The sequence below is a fragment of the Paramisgurnus dabryanus genome, chromosome 12 (assembly GCF_030506205.2).
Source record: "Paramisgurnus dabryanus chromosome 12, PD_genome_1.1, whole genome shotgun sequence".
In the NCBI taxonomy this organism is placed as follows: Eukaryota; Metazoa; Chordata; class Actinopteri; order Cypriniformes; family Cobitidae; genus Paramisgurnus; species Paramisgurnus dabryanus.
The window spans coordinates 36,086,609-36,111,872 of record NC_133348.1 but is presented as its reverse complement, the minus strand read 5'-3'; the positions used below and the strand labels follow the sequence as shown (position 1 = coordinate 36,111,872).

General features: G+C 38.2%; 1 protein-coding gene across 1 annotated transcript; it reads right to left on the bottom strand.

Annotated features, from left to right (window-relative positions):
- Positions 1-20,843: 20,843 nt before the first annotated feature.
- On the bottom strand, positions 20,844-22,557 carry LOC141283065 (uncharacterized). Its single transcript, XM_073816319.1, has one exon. It carries the CDS (start codon positions 22,521-22,523, stop codon positions 20,844-20,846), a length of 1,680 nt encoding a protein of 559 aa, XP_073672420.1. The 5' UTR covers positions 22,524-22,557.
- Positions 22,558-25,264: the final 2,707 nt, after the last annotated feature.

The following is a 25,264-nucleotide window of genomic DNA, read 5'->3' as shown; positions in this document are numbered from 1 at the left end:
ATACAACTTCGGTGCACCCTCTTGGACTTGGTCTAGGGTCTGCACTACATGGTGTCATCAAAGTGTGGACTCTGAGGAGGTCCACAGGTCCGGAGTGTGCCATTTGGGACAGGGCCAAGGTGTGTTCAAGATCATCTGGTGATTGGTAAGGTTTTTATTAATTGCGAATGAAGTGAATTTGATAAAAACAATGTCCGAATCCAATGTTAGGTAGAGTCTTCCTGACTCCTGAGATACCTCCATCGTCCTGTCCAACAAATCTATGCGTGTGTGTGCATGGGGAATTTGATTGGTCAAGCCTGGTCGAGTTCGAAAAAAATAAAACGCCGGCCAAGACAGTGGGTGGAGCACAAATTTAGTGTAAATAAATATATTTTAACTTTTTAAACGTTTTAATTGCATTTCTAGCGAGAAATTAGTATTGTAGTTTTAATGTGATTAGTTATCACAAAGGTGCTCTCTGTTTATATTTCCAACACGCTGCCTATGAAGTGTGTCCGAAAGCATTTCTTTGAGCTGCCCTCATGCCTCTCAACCTCATGAGGCAGCAAGGCAACAAGTAAGCTGCCTAAGTTTTCGGATGCATACGAAATCTGCAGGACAGCTGCCCTCCAGGAACAAACTAAAACCTTGCCTACCTGTAATTTTCAGGTGACTCTTTAGACCAGGGGTCGGCAACAGGTGGCCCGCGGGCCAAAAAAGTGCCCCCAAAAGGTGTTAAATTAAAAATGTGTCTAATCCAGTAATTAATTTTTTGATCTAAGCACACAATCAGAAAACCTGTCGTTATAATTTTTTTCATTTTGTTTTTAATTTGAAAAAACGATTGAACGAATGATACATGGACCCATAACCATGTTTTTAGCCATTTTTAATGCCGTCTTTCGTCTTTTAAATAGGAAATAAAGACAATGTTTCTTGACAAAAGATGAGATATGATCTATAATAGGCTAATTCAAAATAAGACACGTAAGTATGGCAACAGCAGCTGGCATGCCATCTACTGGCTAAAAAAATATTGGCCCGCGGCCAAAGTTACCTGCCGAACCCTGTTTTAGACCTTGATTAGCTTGTTCAGGTGTGCTGGATTAGACCTGGAGTAAAACTCTGCAGGACATCGGCGCTCCAGGACCGACGTTGCCTACCTCTGCTTTACATCAGTGGTTTTCAATCTTGTTCAATTTTCCCAATTAAGGTAAGCAAAATGTGCAGAGCGTGGGTCCCCTGGGAACAGTTTGAAAAATAATTGCTCCAGCTGCTAGATACCAAATTTTTGAAAAGGGTTTTCAAAAAGTTGTTTTTTTAATAAAATTGGCAACACTTTACAATAAGGTTGAATTTGTTAATATTAGCTAATTTATTAGCTCAGTTTCTACAACTCTACAAAGTCCTACAACTTTGGGGGCCATTTTAGTACAGTGAACTCATTGTCATGACTCATGTTGTAAAGAAACCAATGTGAAACGATTCGAGCTTTGTGACATGGTGCATTATCCTGCTGGAAGTAGCTATCAGAGGATGGTTACATGGTAAAGCCCGACCGATATGTTTTTTTTGGGGGGCGATGCCAATACAGATATTAGGGGCGTTAAAAAGGCCAATAACGATATATCGGCGGTTATTCTTTATCTGTATATTATAGTACAGTACACATATACTACAGTATATTATACTACAGTACTGTACATAGAATACACCATATACATTAACAGAATATACTACATATAAATAAATAAATTTTTTGCAATGATCACTCACAAATGTGGGGATCAAACACTTAAAATGAGGGGAAAATATGTAAAATAAGGAGGTGTGTTTAACAAGTTAACAATAAACTTTATTATACAAAATGATTCTGATATAAGTGCACAAAACAGTAAACTTGACTTATTATAAATAACTTTAAAACACAAACAGAACAATATAACTTAAAGGTAGGGTAACACATTTTGAAAAATGCTAACGGTAGCCGCCTAGCAATGAAATCCCGATCCCACCCTCAAGTCAAATCGCCATCCAAAGTCACGCCTCTTTCCAAACACATGAACACGCACAGATCAGATGGTCACGTCTCATGTCTCATTCACCAGTGAGAAAACTTTGTAGTACAAAGTGAATAACACTTCCAAAATAACCAACATAAACAACTGGTTTACATCAGAATTAGTTTAAGCACACGTTCGGTTGTGTAGACGTAGTAACTATATCGTTATGCTAATCCGGAAAACGAACACAAATTTCATAAGCAACACAACGTTTCATCAAAGTAGAATATCTGAATCCATCTCAATACAAACATATCGCGTACCTACCTTACCAAAATAAACAGTGCAACGACCCTTTCAGACCCTTTGCCTCCTGTAGCTGTTTGCATCTCGCGGTAAAGCAGTAAAGTTACCGATGTTAATTTGGGTTTTTGCTCTTGCTGATCCAGGCAGTTTTTGCTGTTGTTGTTATAAAAGATGCATTTAGTTTTGTTGCTCCTGTGTAGGTTATCAATTCAGCAGAAAAGTTTGCTGTTCTCGCTGTTTACAGACAGAGCGCACGTGAACGCGCCGATGACGTATGGTATCTGCGTGGACTCGCTGCGCGGTGGGAATTCAAATTAGGCTTACGTATGAGGGACATAAAAGAAAACGTCCGTTCGGACCGAAATCTATGATTTGTTGAACATTTTTTGGTCCTACGCCTTTCACAGATGACATAAATTTTTACAAATACATTTAAACAACTTAACACAGTGAATGCTATCAGAATGTGAGGAGACTTTTAACCAGCATAACTAAAAATGTTTCAGGATCAAATCTGTTACCCTACCTTTAAATCATTGGCAGTTTTGAAGTGAATGGGGGTGGGCTGGTGTCACTACAGTGAGTGACCTGGGTCACCATTAGCAACTCTGTTGGACAAACAAGTACTTACATCTGTCAAAAGCATTTAATGTGTTCTGTAAGAAACTTTCATATCGGCGGCATATCTGCGGCTTATATGCCGATACAGATATATCTGCGACATGCTCATATTGGCCAATAAAATCGACAATACGATAAATCGGTCGGGCTCTAGTACATGGTTGTCATAAAGGGATGGACATGGTCAGAAACAATGCTCAGGTATAGGCCGTGGCATTTAAACGATGCCCATTTGGCACTAAGGTGCCTAAAGTGTGCCAAGAAAACATCCCCCACATCATTACACCACCACCACAAGGCATAAAGGATCCATGTTCTCATTCTATTTACACCAAATTCTGACTGCACCATCTGAATGTCTCAACAGAAATCGAGACTCATCAGACCAGGCAACATTTTTCCAGTCTTCAACTGTCCAATTTTGGTGAGCTTTGCAAATTGTAGCCTCTTTGTCCTATTTGTAGTGGAGATGAGTGGTACCCGGTGGAGTCTTCTGCTGTTGTAGCCATTACGCCTCAAGGTTGTGCGTGTTGTGGCTTCACAAATGCTTTGCTGTATACCTCGCAGTGTTAATTTTAGCAGCAAATTCTGATTTAGTCTTAGTCTTAGTCTTTTGAATAACACACCATTTAGTTTTAGTCTTATTTTAGTCATCTGAAATCTTTTAGTTTTAGTCTAGTTTTAGTCGACGAAATATCATAAGAGTTTTAGTCTAGTCTTAAGTTTTTTAGTCTGTTATGGAATGGTATTAAGGTTTGAATATGCAATACAGACACAGATTTAATGGTTGTTATAGAAAACACGTATTTTATTTTATTCTTAATGTCAAAAAAACTGACTGTGGCTTTTTCACCAAAAAAAATATCACACAAAATAAGCATAAGGCCCGCTCTACCTAAAAATATACATGGTCCCTGAAAAAGATATGCATTGTCCCTAAATGACATGCACACACAGACGCACGCAAACACACAGACAGAGACACACGCACGCACACAATAGTAACGTTACACATTTCATTCAATTTGAGGACACTGAATATTTATACTCAGTATTAATTCAGAAAACCCAATACAATCAATACAGTTCAGATGTGTATTCCTTTCGTTTCTATGTTATACCAAGTTTAGCGAAAACACTGTGGTTTATCTGATAAAATAACCTTAGCGTGTATGCTTACCTTCGCATGTATTTCTGGATGAGTCGTCTTTACAGGCTGTCGTCTTGTCATATTTGTAGTGTGACCAGATTAGACGCTAGCTCTGACATTGTTGTTGTTAATGAGACATGTCTTCGGACCGGGTGCACCGCAAAACGTTAGCGTGTTGCTAACGAGCGAAGTCAACTGAAATCAGCCAAAGCTGGGAACTAAGACTGCACAACTAAATATAATGTAAACAACCTGTTGTGAAAACAAACTTTGCCGCGGGTTTTCAAAATGACTCGCTGCCTGTGTAGATCAACCTACCCTCAAAGATTCGCTCTGATTGGATTTCTTCCCAACTGTCCCACAAAATGAGTAGCTCTGATTGGATCTCTTCTCCATTCGTCCCTCCCTAACATTTTCGTCTTATTTTTATTCGTTGACTAAAGTGTCAGTTATATTTCGTTACAGTCTTCGTCATCATATATGATTTTATTTAGTTTTCGTCCGTGAAAAAGGTTCGTTGACGAATATTTTTCGTCATCGTCTTCGTCAACGAAATTAACACTGATACCTCGGTTGTTACTAGAGTTGTTCCGATTCCGATACCAGTATCGGAAATGCGGCCGATACCACCAAAAATTCTGGCATCGGAATCAGCGAGTACTTGAACCCATGTACCGATCCGATACCATTTTCTTAATAAACCTAGTTATGCCCGTTATAGCTAACGCTGCAAAGCGAAACTCATTTCTTCTTCGCTGCTCTGAATGCAAGCACCAGAAAGTCACCACATGCGTGACGCAAACACTGTTTACTTTAAGCGGCGGAGAAATGAAAGCATGCAGCCGTATGTCTGCTGTTTGTTAGTATTTCAGACTATTCCCAGATTTTTCCAATTATTCTTAAACTAAAATACCCTTTCAGTTTACAGTGTTAGATTTGTGGCTCGTTTTCTCTTAGGAAAAATAAATATTACTGTCAAATGTCTTTCAGATAATAAAAATACTGTAGTTCACTGTATGTATTTGTTCATATTTTATACAGGAATAAGCCTGAAGCACACCATGAAACAGTTATATCCACTCATACAGGGCTAGTAGTTTGTACAGATGCACACCCAAGAAATGGTTGTGCGTGAAAATCCCAGTAACTGAGCAGATTGTGAAATACTCAGACCGGCCCGTCTGGCACCAACAACCATGCCACGCTCAAAATTGCTTAAATCCCCTTTCTTTCCTATTCTGACATTCAGTTTGGAGTTCAGGAGATTATCTTGAACAGGACCACACCCCTAAATGCATTGAAGCAACTGCCATGTGATTGGTTGATTAGGTAATTGCATTAATGAGAAATTGAACAGGTGTTCCTAATTATCCTTTAGGCGAGTGTATATATAAATAATTAATACCCTTCTTAATTTTCTGTGGTTTATTTTCTTTTTATGTAAAGCTGATTTGGGACAATGCAACATTGTTAAAAAGCATTATATAATTAGGGTATATAATAAATTTGAAAAACATGAATAATAACCTATGGAGTATATTCTCTAATTTAAATGAAGGAGTTCTATTCTTATCACAGTAATTCGCCACCTTATGATTATAAGGTTCTATCTGCATTCTGAGTAGTTTTGAGATACTGCGCTTTGAAATTTTGCATTCCATTTGACTTTGTAAATAGAGCCTTTTGTTTTTTAAATAAAAAGTTCATCACATGCAAATAAGTTGTCACAGAATAAGAATATGTGAAAAACTTAATTTTGACAAAAATGTCAGATAGAACCTTATAATTCCATGCCGGCAACTTGTTAACTAGAGCCACAATATTTACTATTAAAGGGGCCATGGCATGAAAATTAGACTTTTTTTCATGTTTAAGTGCTATAATTGGGTCCCCAGTGCTTCTATCAACCTAGAAAATGTGAGAAAGATCAACCCATTAACTTAGTTTTGGTAAACCATTCTCTACAATCACATACAAAAATAGGTCGTTGAAATTTGGCCCTCTTCATGATGTCATAAGGAGCTCTTATTAGAATAATACTTCCCCCTTAATCTGCACTATCCAATCACAGCACTGTCATTTAGTGCAGAGAAAAAGAGGGAGAAAAAAATAATTCACAGCACAATTGAGTTTCAATTGCAACAAACCACCATCATTGTGATCAGTGTTTGCACTTCATCCGCTCATTTGCATTTTAAAGGACACACCCAAATCGGCACATTTTTGCACACACCAACAAAGTGTCAATTTTAACATGTTATAATAAATCTATTTGGTATTTTGAGCTAAAACTTCACACATGTGCTCTGGGGACACCAAAGATTTATTTGACATCTTAAAAAAGTCTTGTGCCATGCTTTAATGCTGATACTATTATTACAAAATCATTTTGGAGTCTAAATGGATTTCCCTCCACTATTAAACGGGTGGACATATTTAGAATAATATAAACTTTTTAATTTGAATTTATTATTAATGCTTATGCATTTACTGCACAAACGAGTTTACAAACGTTTTAACGAATTTAATGCCCAAATTATTCTTGGCTAATATGACTTATGTTTTAATGTTTTCTAAGTTTTGTTTGTCACACACAAGCACACACAGGTTCTAGGTGTGGTGACTGAGTTCTTTGAGCTGAACTGTATAGAGGTAGTTCCTGTTCATTGAGTAACAAAAGACAGCAACTCAACACTCAACTCACAACAACAGACACAGAAATATGATCCTGTCCTGTTCTATAAATCTTTATATTTGTGTTTGTTCAAGCAAAGGGCTCAGTTTGTGTTTGGTTAAATCCCCTCTGTCTTTGGTCAATCTCTTTCTCTCTGTTTCTGTGAATGTATTCTGGTTTGGGTGTGTCTGTCTGTGGTAACGGAACTATTTCATTTTCAGATTTGTGTAAAACTATTAACACTAATATATTTAAAGGGAACATTTCATGAAAATCTGACTTTTTCCATGTTTACATGCTATAATTGAGACCCCAGTCCCCAGTCCCTACCAACCCAGAAAACATGAAAAATAGCAACCCTGTAACTTTGTTTTGGTAAGCCTCTCTCTGCAAGCATGTAAAAAAATAGGTCATTCAAATTTCGTTCCTTGCGGGATAGTATGGGGATCATATTAGGATGATACTGCCACTTCATCTGCACTATCCAACCACAACGCCACCATTTAGTGCGAGGGACAGAGAGATATAATGACTGAAAACATAACGCATATGTATTCCCTCAAACACATACAGTACAATCTTATAACTTGTAGTTTTAATTGTCTTTCTAAAGGTAAAAGATAAGGATTACCTTAGTTGGAGAGAGTGAGCGAGAGAGAGATCAACAATAAATGCATTACACGATACTACGAATATTCGCTATCATACACAATAAGCATATATATATATATATATATATATATATATATATATATATATATATATATATGTGTATATGTGTATATGTGTATATATGTATATGTGTATATATGTATATATGTATATGTATGTATGTATATGTATATATGTATATGTATGTGTGTGTGTGTGTGTGTGTGTGTGTGTGTGTGTGTGTGTGTGTGTGTGTGTGTGTGTGTGTGTGTGTGTGTGTGTGTGTGTGTGTATATGGGTATATGTGTGTGTGTATATGTGTATATGTATATGTGTATATGTGTATATGTGAATATGTATGTGTATATGTGTATGTGTATATATGTGCATATATATATATATATATATATATATATATATATATATATATGTCGTTTTATCTGTTTCTCTAAAGATTACATATCAAGAAGTATATGAGGATACGAGCATTAAACATGTTTTATTTATCAGTCACATTTGTAATAACTACACCTCAGATCTAAACACTAGATCTTATAGTTATGTTTCAGATGACTTTTTGTTTGTATAGCTCTTTTCATTGTCTGATTTTCATGTGACTGATTGACAGCGTAAACGAATTCAGCAAACAGATTAACTGGATGTTCCTCGGGAGCCTCTGAACCATGCTGCATTTCTTTAGGTCTGGTCTTCTGTCAAAGAAAGATAGAGGACATAACGGGTAAGATTGTTCAAAAAGTTTATTCGCAATGATACAAATAGTAGATGCAACAAACAGGTGAGTAGATTAGAAAATGGGAGTTTGCATAAACTTAACTTTGTCAATAACAGTCTAGTTTGTAGTAGAGGATCAGTAGCAGTTTGGGAAGCAAAGCATCCGATGAAGTGGGTGCCCAGCCATATGTGGGCCCCACGTGGGTCCCATCTGGGCAGCATGGGTTACATGTAGGCATGGGCTTCACATGGGCAATGTACGTGGGTCCCTTGTGGGTTTCCCTATGTTGGCCCCATATAGGTTTGCCCATGTGGGATGATAATGTGGGGCCCTAATTGCACCTATGTGGGCAAAATAATTTTATGCTTTAAATACATCTTTATACATTTAAAATCTTGAAATAATTACTTTTGGTTGATTGTCACTTTTAAACAAAGAGCAAATAATACAACAGTTATGATTTGATCAGTATAAAACATTTTAAATAAAAATGCATTATTTTTGACATTTAATTGTGATATTTATAATGTTTACCTGCCTATGAATTTATCAATTATTAATTTTATTTTAATTTGCACAGCTAACAATGAGGGAAAATAAGAAATGTCAGAAAGTTTATCAGTTTGTTAGTATGTTAATTAAAGAAAATGTTCCAAACATTCTGGAAGGAGTCTAATTAGTGGAGTCAGGTGTTTCATATAAGGAGACCTCAGGATCTGCTCACTGCTACTACATATTACCCTTGACAAAGTAGTCCTGCTTCCAATGTTTTAAAGTTTTTACATAATTTAATGTAATATTTTATATAATCTTTGTTAAATAGGCAGACTTACAACTATAAAGATGGTAAACATTGAAACTACAAGAATTCACACTCAGGCGCAAGGATACAGTTTCTACACTGTAAAAACTATTACTATGATCTACTCAATATTTTTTTACACTTTATATTTTTACACTTAAATTTGAAAGCTGTGAAATTGAGTAGATTTCAATAATTACATTAATTTCTTATCACAAATTAAATTGAGTAGATGGAATCAAAAATATTAAAGCAAATTAATAAAAAAATCCTAGTGAAGTCTACTAAAAAATTGAGTTGATATCATTAAAAATGTTACTTAGATGTAGATGAACATTTTGTGAATATTATTTCACTAAAATAAATTAATTTTATTTACTTGATGTTATAAATTTATTTCATACCAGGGCTTAAAAACGAAAAAAATTATCAATCGTTTCACTCCGAGCAGAATCGATATTTTAACGTTTCCGTTTTTACGTTCCTCATTGAACATTTACGTTCCGAAAACGGTTTACTTAGAAAAAATACCGGTTAATAACGTTATTTTAATTCAGGCTATACTTTAACAAATACATGCATACAGACTAATTTTCACACAAAAATAATAACATAACACATGATATAACTAAACTTCAACATTTCATTAATTGTTAAAACCACAAAAGAAATACCTGCATTCATTTTAAGTATAAACAGCTGAAAAAAACGACCCGTTTTCAACCATGTCTTTTACTGGTTGAAACCGCAGCATACTCTGCTGGATGTTTGTGTTAAATGTGCCTCTGTAAGTTACCTCAGTGATTCCCGGCTACTGTACTTCTCCCCCACATCCTTCAATATTGCAGACAGACTTGTTAAGACAGCTTGTCGTAAGAAAAATAATAACGAAAAGGAATTTCTTGGTGGCGACCCATCTAAAAAGTAATTGACAGTGGTATAAGTCCCCTGGGTTTTTTGAGTTACAGTTTGCATCTTCATATTTCCAAGCAAGTTTTAACTTAAACATACCTCTGAACATTTGATGGGTAGCTTTGTGGTTGTTTAAGACAAATGCTATCGGGCCGGAGACTCGATGACTGCTGCGCGGGCATTTCACTCACGCTATGTGTCTGTCAAAGTCACTCACGCTTAATGCGTCAAAGTCACATGTTGTACTGTTCAAATCATGATTGGTCACTGATAAGTACAATATTAAAGAAAACGATAAAATAACATTATTAACCTGTTAATGGTCATTTTAAATAAACGTTTCTGTTCAGAACGATTAAAATTGATTTCGTTTTAGTTTTCGTTTTTGTTCCTGTTAAAATTTCGTTCGTTTCCGGTTTTCGTTTTCGTTCCTTGAACCGGTTCAGAGCCCTGTTTCATACTCATCCATCAATTATTAATGATCAGGGACGTGCACAGGATTTTTTAGGGGCAGTTGCTCTGACCTAAATTAAGGGCACCCCCCCCCCTAAATTTTTTTTTAAAACTCACGGCCTATATGAAGGACTGAGAATAACAGGGTCTTTATTAAAATCAGCAAACATGTTTGCCTAATGCCTACCAAAAAAATTGTAGCCTAGGCTGCTTGTCTGCAAGCTATGATAGCTAGCTGCTATCTGTCTGGTTATTTAGGCTTAAACGTGGCAAACTCAGCCTAGATTCATGAAGATTTTAACAGAGGTGGAAATAGTAGCCAAAAACTTTACTCAAGTAAAAGTACAAGTAACTAAATAAATAATTACTCAAGTAGAAGTAAAAAGTATGCAATGAAAATAATACTCAAGTAGCGAGTTACTAGTGAAAAAATAAATCTAGATATACACACACACACACACACACACACACACACACACACACACACACACACTATAGTTCCCTTCATAAGTATCAGAACTGTAAAAACAAGATTTTTCTGTTTGCTGTGGAGACCAGAAATTGATAAGATAAATATCAGTATGTCAGAAGTTTAGAATGTCACATTTTATTAACCTTTGTTTATGTTTCAACACATACATGCTTTAACAATAAAGAACAACAGCATTACAGTTTTTTTTAATCGCTTTGGTACAATTTTCACAATCATGTGGTAAAACCTCACTGTTAGTAAAAAACTCAAAGCAGATCATCAAATAGTCCGTTCAAACACTCTAAAAATAACTAACCAAAATATATATTTTTAGAGGGTTATGGTGCTTGACGCTGATGTGAACCATCACAAGTACATTTTTGTTGATGAAGCAGGCTTTAACCTTGCCAAAACTCGTCGCCGTGGACAGAACATCATCGGCCAACGAGCCACTGTCCAAGTGCCTGGACAACGTGGAGGAAACATCTCTATGTGCGCAGCTATCTCTGAAGATGGTGTTGTAGGACGAAGGCCATTACTTGGCTCCTATAATGCTGCACATCTTATTGAATTTCTCGATGAAATTGAGCCGGCCTGTCAAGATGAAGGGGTCACCTATGTAATTGTGTGGGACAATGTCAGCTTTCACCACGCAGAGGTAGTTCAAGCATGGTTTCATGCCCATCCTCGATTCATGACCCTCTACTTGCCTCCATACTCTCCTTTCCTCAACCCTATTGAGGAATTTTTTTCAGCATGGAGGTGGAAGGTCTATGATCGCCAACCCCTTGAGCGTGCCACCCTCCTTTAGGCCATGGATGATGCATGTGATGACATCACTGTAGACCAATGTCAAGCATGGATTCGTTACGCCAAAAGGTTTTTTCCAAGGTGCTTGAACAATGATAACATTCATTGTGATGTGGATGAGAATCTATGGCCAAACGCTCAAGACAGGCTTGATCCAAATTAATGTAATGTGTGCACTAATTGTTATGTTTTGTTCTCGTTACATCAGGTTTTGAAAGAATGACTAACTGCGTTACAAGTGTGATCAGTTTGGATTTTTGTACTAAGAGTTTTGAAAATGTACACCTTACTTGTGAAAATAGTACCAAGCGAATAAAAAAAAACTGTAAATGCTGGCTTGCGTGTGTTGTACACAAATGCACATAAGTGAATCAAACTGATCCTACACATTTTATGCTTTCATGTGTAAACAATCAGGACACAGCTAAGTGACCATTAAAAAAAAAAATAATGTGACAGATTCTGTACTTTTGTCTCATGTTCATCTTTTAATGTTTAGACATTTCTTGACTCCACAACAAACAGAAGAATACTTATGAAGGGCACTTCTACAGTATGTGTAAAACTGCAACATACACAAACAGTACAGAAAAAAGAAAGAATACAAACACAGAATAGACAAGCATTTCAAATTAACAAATTAACTCTAGTCTCAATGTTGATGTAGCTTATAGCTGAAATGTCAGACAAGTAAACTGACAACAGTTTTGCATATGTATAAAGTTAGATATCTCCTAAGATGGTCTGAGGACATTGACAGTTTACACTTACATAAAAATGATTTTAGACAAAACTCATGTTTTCTTACGTTGTCATGTCACGTGTGTTTTGTGAGAATCACTTACATCATACAGTACAGTATACAGCGAATCAGATGTCAATCATCGATGGATTTTCTTCAATCTGTGCTACAATGCTTCTGGAGGTTGCACGCGTTTAACTGTGTCTGACGATGGACGAACAGGTCGCGTGTATGTGTCACAGGTCGGGGCGGACCACAGATGTAAACAAGCCACGCCCCTTCCTAGTTTCCACCTCGAGGAGGTCCCAAAGTCAACCCAATGACCAGACAACACAAGCGTAGATAAAAGTTAAAAAGTATCTTTATTTAATTTAATTAAAATAGGGAGGGAAAGGGGCAAGGGTAAATTAAAATGAGGGTCTCTCCGTCTGTCCTCCAGGTAAAAACGGGGGGAACGGGGGAGGGGACAACGAGGCCAGACTCCTGCCTGGTTCCTTTTGCTCTCGTGGCGCCCTCCTTTTCCTCTTGGAGGCAGAATAAAACAATAGGCAAGTTTTGGCTAAATGTTGCTTATACCTGGATGTTCCCCCGGTGACAAACTGTTCAATCCTTGGGCATTCCACTAGGGTATATCAGTGGTGATACTCGGATTCTCCCTCTCTCTTTCTCTCTCTCTGCAGGCCCGTGACTGTAACACAGAAGATTTCGTGATAGGTACTGGGGGTGTTTTCTCTCACCTAGTGACCTTGGGACAACAATACAGGTAAGTACTTCACAGGTATGGTATGCAGGTTCTCTCTCCTTCTGCAGGCTTTTAGCTGTAACACAGAGGATTTCGTAGTAGACGCTGGGGCGTTCACTCTCACCTCGTCAGCTCGTGACGGCGCACAGGTAGGTACTTCAAAGGTATGGTATGCAGGTTCTCTCTCCTTCTGCAGGCTTTTAGCTGTAACACAGAGGATTTCGTAGTAGACACTGGGACTTTCACTCTCACCTCGTCAGCTCGTGACGGCGTACAGGTAAGTACTTCACAGGTATGGTATACAGGTTCTCTCTCCTTCTGCAGGCTTTTAGCTGTAACACAGAGGATCTCGTAGTAGACACTAAGGCTTTCACTCTCACCTCGTCAGCTTGTGACGTCGTACAGGTAGGTACCTCACAGGTATGGTATGCAGGTTCTCTCTCCTTCTGCAGGCTTTTAGCTGTAACACAGAGGATTTCGTAGTAGACGCTGGGGCGTTCACTCTCACCTCGTCAGCTCGTGACGGCGCACAGGTAGGTACTTCAAAGGTATGGTATACAGGTTCTCTCTCCTTCTGCAGGCTTTTAGCTGTAACACAGAGGATCTCGTAGTAGACACTAAGGCTTTCACTCTCACCTCGTCAGCTTGTGACGTCGTACAGGTAGGTACCTCACAGGTGTGGTATACAGGTTCTCGCTCCTTCTGCAGACTTTTAGCTGTGACACAGAGGATTTCGTAGTAGACACTGGGGCTTTCACTCTCACCTCGTCAGCTCGTGACGTCGTACAGGTAGGTACCTCACAGGTATGGTATACAGGTTCTCTCTCCTTCTGCAGACTTTTAGCTGTGACACAGATGATTTTACAGACACTGGACTTTTCATTAACTATTCCTGGCAGTACATCTCATAAGCAGAGGCAGCTTAACTTTAGCGGCTGTATCCCTTCATTTCCACTTCAATTGGTAGCAACTTGTGGTCATTTAACAGATAATCACAACATTAAATACTGCTCAGGGATGGTGGACTTACGGTGACTTCACTTCAGGTAGATAGTAATTATGCTCCAAACCTTAGATGGCATGGCGTCGTGATGCGACGATTCCGTTTTTGCAGCGATCTGAACAATTCATTCAAACTGATCCGCGAACCAATTTAAAACGTTTGGCTCATTCGCTTTGTAAAGAAACGACTCAAAAGACTCATTTATTTTCAACACTTTGTAAGGAATCGACTCAAACGAGTCATTAATTTGCGAATGCACCAGAAACACAAGATAGCAATTTAAAAATAAAATACAAATTTCGTAATTAATTTAAATACAGTAACGAAGGAACGCTGCATAGTGTAAACGAAGTAAAAGTACAATTTATTTGTTTCCACCTCGGAAGGGCAACTTGAGTCGAGAAGGGCATATGGGCAGTTGCCCGGGCAACCTGAGCAACCCCCCTGTGCACGTCCCTGAAACAGATATTAAAGCAAAAACTGGTTACACATGGCAAAACTAAGGGTAAATTGTTTTTTATTAATTAATTTTTGACAAATGTTCAATTATTTACAGCAGGTTTAGTGCAAAAATAAAGCCATAAAGCTAGTCATGACATATGTTTAACAAATAATATTGCTGCAGAACAACAGACAGAAAGTGATTTTAAAAGATTTGTGAACAAACACCACATAAGGATGTGAAAAACAGAAAATCAGTGTTCTAAAGGAGCCAGCCAAGCTACCAGTACACCCAAGTTGCTAATTGATTGATAATATGCTCAAAAACATATAAAGATAAATGCCTTATCTTGTTTAAAGAGCATCTATTATCTGATTCATGATTTTTTCATTTTTTTTGGGGGGGGGGGGGGGGGTTGTCAGTGTGTATTAGTACATGTTAAGGATATGCAAAAGGTACAAACCCCAAAGTAAACAATGACGCAAGTTATCCTCTCCAACTTAAATCTTTTTTCTTGACTACTACAAACACATGGATTGTAGGCAACAGTTTACTTCCATGACCTGTTGACGTGAACACGACGGTCATTATCATAATCCCGCCTGTCTGTGACTCACAGCCTGTAAAGAATTTTTAAAGATTTAAAGAATTTACTACTGACTTAACCTCTTAAGCGTCGTCCTATCCTTTAGAGTGGGGGGGTGAAAAATTGAAGTGCATGTTCAAATGAATATAACTCTGGCATTTTTTGGTCTAGAAGCCTAATCTTTATCTTGTTTTAAAGAAGACAATTCAAGGTTTTTGACTGAAGTGTAAGCAGGTGAAAATATTTAACAGAAAATTTGTTATAGCAGTTTAAATTTATTTTAATAAATACAAATAATCCAATAAAATATTAATTTTATTCAAAAAATTATAAAAAGGTAAATTTTTCAAAAAAGTAATAATGTAAACATGAAGCCATATGTCTCAAGCAGTTGTGATCCAAATTTCAAGTTAAAATCACAAAAAATGAGGTTTGTATCACAGTTTTAGTGGTTTTACCAACAACGCCCAGTAGGTGTCAACGGTTGGCTGCATACTCTTGTCATAAATGAATCAATTGCTGTCACTGCATTATTATTACTGCTAAAACATTTTGAAATATGAAAACTACATTCTAAGAGCTTTCCAATGATATATAGTTTGTCAACATTTTTGTAGATTTATACTAGTATATAGTGTTATGAATATAGAAAATTAATATGCATTCCTATGGGGGGGGGGCATGTAACAAAAAACTGTCACTAAATTATTTCTATCATCAGATGACTTTGACATATGAAAACTACATTCTGAGAGCTTTCCAGTGATATATAGTTTATCAAGATTTTTGGGGTTTAGGGTGGGGGGTTTAGTGTTAGAAAAATGTAAAAACATATTGGGCCTACATGTGGGCCCGTGACCTTTTTGAAACTGACTCTCACTACATCATTTTTTTCTCAAAATGGTGAAGATATATGATAACTACACTCTTAGAGCTTTCCAATGATATATAGTTTGTCAAAATTGTTTAGGTTTGGAATAGGGTATTAGTGCTATACATATGTAAAAACAAACTGGGTTCACCTGTGGCCCGATGACATTTTAGAAACTGACTCTCACTCTCTCATAATTTCTCCAAAATGGTGATGAAATATGAAAACTACACTCTCAGAGCTTTCCAATGATATATAGTTTGTCAAGAAATTTTAGGTTTAGATAGGGTATTCGTGTTACCAATATATAATAACAACATGGGCCCACCTGTGGACCTGTGGCATTTTAGAAAATGGCTCTCACTATGTCATTTCTTTCCCAAAATTCTGATGATAAATCGAAACTACACCCTTAGAGCTTTCAAATGATATATAGTTTGTCAGGATTGGATAAGAATTCACATGGAAAACACTGAAGTAAACGTAGGCGCCCCACTGGCGAAACAGTGACATTTAGCAGGATAAAAATGTTTTGAGGCGCACTCTCTTCATAAATGAATCAATTACTCTCCCTACATAATTTATTTTATAAAACACTGTTAAAATGTCTATTCTAGAGGCTTAGACCTTTCCAACAATATATAGTTTGTAGTGATAGATTAACATTTACCTGAACAATATTGACGTAAAGTTAGGTGTCCCGTATACGGGACGGTGACGCTTAACCATGACTTAATCACGAGTTTTGTGCAGTGCAGAATAGCGCTTGTTTGTTACACAGAACATAACAGATTGGTAAGGTAAGAATACTAAAACGTTAAAACCATACCTGCATTTGTGATCGTAGAAGCGACAAACAACCAGCGCTGCACTGCTCAAAACTTGTGTTTGAATGATGGTTTTGTCAGTAGTAAATTCTTTGAAATATGAAAACATAAGCAGGCGGGATTATGATAATGACCGTCGAGTCCACATCAACAGGCTTAGGAAGTAAACTGTTGCCTACAATCCATGTGTTTGTTGTAAACCAAGAAAAGAGATTTAAGTTGTCGCAATAACTCACGTCATTGTTTACTTTGGGATTTGTACATTTTGCATATCATTAACATGTACTAATACACACTAACACACACACAAAAAAATGAAAAACATGTTCTTCTAATAAAAGTAGTGTATATTTTCAAAAAAAAAAAGAAAAAACTCACTGTGCAGGTCCTGAAGAACCCCCGAGACGTCCTCATGTAGATAGACAGGAAGGAGATGAAGAGCAGTGATACACTTGGGGTGTATGTCACGTACCTCCTATAATAATAAAACATAACTGAACTGTAAATGTTAAACAATAAAATCTAGGGCTGCACGATAAATCGCATGTGTTTGTCACGTGCATCTCGTCAGTAATGCCGGTTCCTTGATTAGTATTAAATCGCCATCAGCTGTTTTCAAATGGAGCTGATTTAACTACACAGAGCCGTAGTTCACTGACAATCGGAGCAATTTTGCATTAATTATCGCGGATGTATCGCCTGCGATATGTATGCGATATGGCCCAGCTTGTCAGGGAACTACGGCTCTGTGTAGTTAATGTTGCGCCATCTAAAAGCAGCTGTTGGCGATTTAATACTAATCAAGGAACCGGCATTACTGACGTGATGCGCGTGACAAACACATGCGATTTATCGTGCAGCCCTAATAAAATCTACTTTTAATACAATCAGACAAATAAGTGAAGAAATTGTAGCATTCAAAATTGAATCATTAAACTTATCAAATGCTTTTCAACTTTTCTCTTTCAAGTAAGAATTAGACCAATAAAATCTTTAACAATATTTTTACCTGTTCATCGTAGATTCTTAGGATTTCAGTAAAAGCATTTGATGTCTTCCCAGTTTTAGTTGTCTTTCTAGACTGATGACTCTTTTCAGACAGAAGATGTTGGTCAAGCTCAGAGCAGAATGTGTTGGGCAGGTTCTGTTTTGTAATCCGTTGGAACTCTAAATACACCAACATTTTAAAACAAAGACAACACAGTCATTTTAATTATGTGAATCTGGTAAGTCTACAACCCTCCCATAAAGCATAAAACAGCCCCTGAATGTGGTATAGGTTGTCAGGAAAGGAATAACAGGAAAAAGTGCCACTACACATTACCTCAGACTCTATTTGAGTGCAGGCCAGAGTTCCATGAGCTCTTACTGGTGGGCATGTCTTCACAATGGTTTGTCGCCGCAGATCAAATGTTGTCTGCATCCTCTTTCTTTTAAGTGGCAAGTTCTTCTCAGCTTTGTTCATTTCATCAACGATTTTTGCCTCAACTGTTCAAGAGTAGAGGGATTCTCTCCCTGGGAAAAGTTGAGCAGAAAGTTTACTTCTGCTCGTTTGGGTCTTTTAATATTTGAATGTGAAGATTCACTGTCAGGATTGATTCTAGTTCTTTTTACAGGTAAATGCCTAGATGCATTGAAGGGGGCTAACACTGGAAAGTGGCTGTGCTGTAGTGCAATCTGTATATATAAATATATAAAATATATTTGCAATCTGTCAGTGTCACGGTAGGAAATCCACTGTTTCCACCGTGTCATGTGTGTGTGTGTTTGTTTGTTCACTCACCCCAGCCATGTGCTCGTTAGAGCGATTCCCTTCACCTGTGTGTTGATTGTCTCGCTCCAGCTGTTCATCATTACATCACCTCCATAAATACTCACCTGACTTTCTGTTCCCTGCCAGATTCTTTCATTGTGTTGGCTCTGTGTTGTTTGGTTGTCTCGTGGCGTTTTGGATTACAGTTTCAGTTGGATGTGTTTTGTCGTCGTCTTCGTGTGGATGTTCCCGTGTTCAGCCTGGATTTCACCACTGCTCACCACTCCACCAACGTCGCACTCTAACACCAACTTCCACCGTAGTCTTCGCCACCATTGCAACAACAACACCGGACTGTTACTTCCGCATTTGACTCTCAATACTCTCTCTGTGTTTGTCATTAATAAACATTGTGTGATTTATCTCCTGCATTTGCTTCCGCTCATTACATGTCATTACAGTCAGTAAAAGAAGATGAGCACAACTTGCACTGCCAATCATTTTGCAGCCACAAACATGAAAGGCAAACAAAATTAATGTTAGCAAGTGTAGCTCCATTAAAGCAGGAAAACCTGAAACTTTTTAATTAGAAGTCCTTAATTCTAAGTACAAGTTAACTTACAGTTTATACCCTTACGAAAAAGAAGTATACTTCAAGTTCATTTTATTAAGTATACTTAAGTAATGTTGGAGTATAGTTTTAAGTATACTTTATGTAGTAAGTGTACTAACATTTATACTAGGTTACTTATTGTGTGCAGCAGGTAAACTTCCAAGTGTTCTTTTAATATACTTTTAGTTAACTAGTAGTTTACTAGTCATATACTGAAAGTGTACATGCAAGTGTTTTGTTAGTGTACTCTTAGGGTGTTTTCACATATACACTGTTTAGGTCGGCCCAAATGACGTGTCGCTCCGAGTACGGTGCGTTTGGGTCAGTGTGAACACAACAGCCGCACTCGGGTGCGCACTAAACGGCCGCTCCGGGACCGCTCTAAACAGGTGGTCTCGGAGCGGCTGTTGCCGAACTCTGGGGCGACCCACCTGTGGTGTGAACACTGCTGGACCTCGGGCCGAACCAAATACAGGAAGTTCTCCACATGTTTGAGCCACTGGGCTTTCGTTGTGACGTGAGCCGGGTGTTATATTGTGGGTTAACAACAAACAAGCCAATCCTGGTCCGTTGCATAGAGATTCGCTGTCTCCCTTACGTTTGAGCTGATGATTTTATAAATGCATAGCTGTCCTCCACACACAAATAGTGACATTACGGGCTTTTAGCAAACTGCTCCTTGAGAAAGGCTTTAATAGAACAGCTACGCAATTTCGCGTTAAAGCAAAGAAACTTTGCAAAGACGTGCATCGTTTATCTCCACATCTTGATAGCTGCGCTCTCTCTGTCAGGCTGGTTGTCGTGGAAATGTGGGGGTGGTCATGAGACGGTAAGAGCTGTCAGAGACCAATGACAGCGCTGACCGTTGTCACATGGTGTACGGTGCGGCATTTCGAGTAAAATAAAAAATATATATATGTGAACACGGACCGCACTAACTGAAAAATGATACAATGTATTTTGGTGCGCTCCGAGGCCGCACCACGGTGCGCACCAACATATGTGAAAACAACCTTAGTAAACTAGTAGGTTACTTATTGTATACTGCTTGTGTAACAAAGCACTTTGACACTGAGGATCCATCTGCAGGTTTTTATTAAACACACTCATATTCCAACAGGCAATGTCAAACAACAGCAAACACAGCAATGTAGGGCAGGCAAATCTCGTAGTCATGAAACAGACAAAAGGGTCAGGGCAGGCAACAAACATACAGTACTCCTAAACCAGGTAAAACAGATCAAGATTAATAAATACAGATAGATAAGCAGGCAGGTAAACCGCTCAGCAATGACAGCCGGTACAAATCAAGACTTTGCACTGACTGAATAGCCGTTTCTCAAAACCAAGTACGCCGAACTCGGACTTGTGTCTTTCGTAGTTCGAACTTGCAAGTTCAGACTCGGAAGAACGAACTCCTGACGCGAAATGCATTCTGGGAAACTTCGCTGTCATAAGTCCACACAAGTCTCCTCTAATGCATCCTCGATAAAATGGGCGGATCAAGAACACATCCGGGGATTTTATGTGAACTTGGGCTTGATGCGAACTTTGAATTGGAACAGTACTTGGACCGCGACTGATGACGTTTCACAAGTCCACAAGAACACAAGTACAGACAAGAACGCATATTGAGAAACGGCTAATGTTTCCATAGAGTTTATATAGGCTGTCCAATGAGTTTCAGGTGGCAGACTAATCAGTCCAGGCATGCAGGATTATGGGAAATGGAGTCAACACAATGCGTTCAAGAGTCTTGGAAATGAAGGGAAGAAGAGAAACGGGTCTGTAGTTCTCTAGCATAGCAGGATTGAGAGTGGGTTTCTTCAGCAACGGGGTTATCTGGGTCACTTTAAATGCTACAGGGAAGGTGCCAGTGGAAAGGGATGAATTGATAATGTGAGTGAGAGCAGGGATAACAGACGGAGAGATGGCCTGGAGGAGATGGGTGGGTATGGGATCTAGCGGGCAGGTAGTCGGATGATTAGAAGCCAAGACCTTGGAAACATCTGCTTCGGATAGGAGAGAGAAGGAGGGAAGGGAGCATGTCTCAGGGATTTGAGAATGCGCAAGAAGCGGCGGCTCAGAGAACTGACTGCTAATAGTTTTCGTTTTCTTCACAAAGAAGGAAGCAAAATCATCAGCTGTTAGGTCGGATGAAGGTGGAGGGGCAGGGGGACAAAGAAGGGTAGAGAAGGTCTTGAAGAGAGTGTGAGAGTCAGGTGAGTTGTTAATCTTTGAATGGTAGTATAAGGTCTTTGCAGAGGAGACATCCTTGGAGAAGGAGGCAAGAAGAGACTGATAGAGGCAGAGATCAGAAGGATCATTCGATCTGCGCCACTTCCTCTCTGTAGCCCTGAGTGTGGAGCGATGCTCACGGAGAACCTCAGTTAGCCAAGGAGCAGGAGGTGTGACCCGGGCTGGTCCAGATGTCAGAGGGCATAATGTGTCTAAGCAGGATGTAAGAGTGGAACAAAGTGTGTCAGTGGCATTGTCAGTATCTAACAGAGAAAGTTGGCTGGGAGCGGGCAGCGTGGAAACAATCGCAGAGGATAAGCGGAAGGGAGAGTGCGTGCGCAGGTTGCGCCTGAACGTGAACAATGGGGGATCGTATGTAGCGACAGGGGGAGTCAGGTCGAGGTCGAGAGTAATTAGGAAGTGATCAGATGTGTGAAGTGGGGTGACCTGGGTGTGGTAGGTGGAACAACAGCGTGTGTAGATAAGATCTAAAAGATTGCCAGACCTGTGTGTTGGTGAAGTAGGGACTCGCTTGAGGTCGAACGACGCAGTCATGGTGTTGAAGTCAGCTGCCTGTGGTTTCTCCAGGTGGATATTGAAGTCACCAAGTACTACTAAAGGAGTACCATCCTCAGGGAATGAAGACAGAAGTACGTCTAACTCCTCAAAGAAGTGTCCAAGTTGACCTGGGGGGCGATAGTTAACTAAAAAATGCATTTTAGTAGGGTGGATGATAGTAACAATATGCGATTCGAAAGAGTTGCTGTCACATGAGGGGGTTTGCTGTTGGAATTTCCAGTCCTTTGGGATGAGCAGACCAGTTCCTCCACCCCTTCCTGTTGTGCGAGGACTGTGTGAGAAAGTGTAGTTGTTGGAGAGGGAAGCCGGAGTGGCCGTGTCCTCTGGTTTAATCCATGTCTCAGTAAGTGCTAAATCAGAAAGGCCAGAATGTGAGGCAATGGCAGTTATGAAATCTGCTTTGTTGACAACAGATTGGCAGTTCCATAAGCCAATGGGAAGAGAGAGTGAGGCAATAGTGGAAGGTGGGAGAGTGCGGAGGTTATTAATATTTCTCCCACGGCGACGTGATACAACAGATTTACGAGTTGTAATGACAGTAGAGATTTGAAAGCACATAGTAAAATTATAAGAATAGGAAATGTACAAGAGAGGAAAAAAGAGTGCTATATAGATAAATAGGAAAAGTTAGTACAAGTTAGTACAAAAAGTGCAATACTTAAGTGCCCAGTCGGTGTCCCTGCTCGGTGGAGTCGCGCAGGTAGAGTCGATGGTCTTTACACTCTTCGGTCTTCACACGACGAGGGCTGCACGCGACCGCTGCTGCGGTGGACTGACTGTTTTTATAAGTGCTTCAAATGTGGCCTGAAACTCAGCAGGCCACGCCCGAAAACAATCAACAACAAGCCGAAACTACTACTGTTTTTACTGTAATACACTAAAGCACGCGATGTTCTTATGATGTTCGCGTGGTTTTTACATTCAAAAACATCAAAAACAATAAGTAATAGGCTATTTTGTAACATGGATTAGTGGCTGTCTGGAGAAATGGTTCATTTGAAGGGGCGGGCCGCACTGAAGACCTGGACGTAAACACCCACTGCTATGATTGGACAGCTTCATTCCCCGTCATTACATGTGGGTAAATGTTTTAAAAACATTAATGTGTAAAAAGAGCAGCCAAACACATATATGTTTGAGCCACAAAAGATTCTGGGTGCTAAAGATGATACACATAAATGACAATACGTATAGTAAAGTGGAAACAAAATTTTAAACTCGACGTGACTAAATTACCGTATACAACACAGTAAGCGCGCATCAGAATCTAAACTGCGGCTGATAAATCCTTATCAATAACTTTGTATATTTCTATTGTGCTTGTGAGGTTGCTCTTAGATACACGTAACGTTACATACCACAGTTATATGATAAAAAAGCTTTGTTGAGTGTTGGACCTTTCAAACGCAACTCACCAAAATTACCGTATACAACACAGTAAGCGGGCATCAGCATCTAAACTGCGGCTGATAAATCCTTCTTTATCAATAAAACTGTATATTTCTACTGTTAAATTACAGTTGTGTTGTTAAGTGGTGTATCTTTATTAATCGTTTAATGTTTTTAGTACATTAAAATAGTCAAACATACGTGTTTAGACACGGATGTTACAACAGACATATCAAGCGATCTCTTCTAACAAAGCAATAGTGAAACGCAGTAACTTAAATAAACTTACTGTGTACTGCTGTCATTTTTGTCAGATCCAATATTAGGGGTGTTTTTAATCACAGTCTCTCTGCAAATCCAGCATCGACTTCTTTACAAATGAATCCGTGTACACAAAGTAAACACTCCCCACTCGAGCTGGAACTTCTTCAAAAGCAAACTTTATCCACGCATTTCTAATGTTGAGACTCCGTTATCCAGCATCTGTGTTCTTCCCATAGACCGTTCTACCACAACCGAAAATGCGTTTCCATGGTTACTTCAGATCACCGCGTCAAAATAAAAGTCTCTCAGAAAAAATGTATTTATAAGTAATTTTGGTTACATTTGGCAATCTTTAAATACATGTTTTCTTATTGTTGAGACAAACGTGTGTCACGCAAAGCTGTGGGCGGGGCTACAAAAGTGGTCCTTGTATTTGGCTATGGGGAGGTGCTTCAATTATACTTTGACGTCATACTTTTCCGAATTCCACACTGGCTTGTTTTACTGGCTTGGTGCCAAAAACTGTTATATTTCAGTAGCACGGACGTTTTCAGTTCTGAAACTTGCAGGATGTTCATTTAAGTATGATGACCTCTTATAAAACAAATTATCAAGTTAAAATTGAGTATTTGATTCACTGCTCCTTTAAATTTAAATATAAGGAACAACTAAAGGACCAATTTGCAACTTAATTGTCAACATGATTGGGTATAAAAAGTGTGGCAGTGTCTCTCAGAAGTCAAGATGGGCAGAGATAGTCTATATTCTATTGTGAATAAAATATAAGTTTAATAAGTTTATGAGATTTGTAAATTATTCCATTCCTTTTTTACTCACAATTTCTACAGTGTCCCACTGTAGTGTCCCATTATATATATATAATTTTTGTATTTATTATAGCATACGAAAGATTTAGCTTCAAATTGACAGTACAATTAAAAGGTACAAGTAAAAAATGTATACACAGGAACATTGTATTGTACTTTAAGTGCAATATATTTATATTTTTAGTATGATGTTAAGTTCACTTAAAGTAAAGTTGAGTAGTAAACTACTAGTTAACTAAAAGTATAGTAAAAGAAAACTTGCAAGTATACCTGCAGCACACAATTAGTAACTTACTAGTTTACTAAGAGTACACTAACAAAACACTTGCATGTACACTTTCAGTATGAGTACACTAGTTAACTAAAAGTATAGTAAAAGAATACTTGCAAGTATACCTGCAGCACAAAATTAATAACTTACTAGTTTACTAACACTAAAGATTCTCCATAAAGATAATATACATTTGTACACTACATATACTTTCAAAATTTACTTAAAATATACTGTTTCTAAAGGATGCTAAATAATGTATTTTATAAATATGCTGCCAGTCAGTGCATTATTATAATGATCACTTTAACAGATAAAGTATACCTAAAATAAACTTTATAATAAGTTCAAATTAGTATACTTTAAAAATTGCACAGAACTTTAACTCCAAGTATATTTTTTTAATTATACTTTTAGAAAATATACTAAATTATAATTATTTTGAAATATGTTAAAAGTTTAATTGTAAGCAAATATGTTGTAAGCATACTTTCAATATATTCAAAGATGGTACATTTCTTTCTAAGTATATTTGTAATGTACTATTG

Coding starts and splice junctions, on each gene's coding strand:
- LOC141283065 (XM_073816319.1), bottom strand. CDS start 22,523: ATGTGCTTTCAAATCTCTACTGTCATTACAACTCGTAAATCTGTTGTA.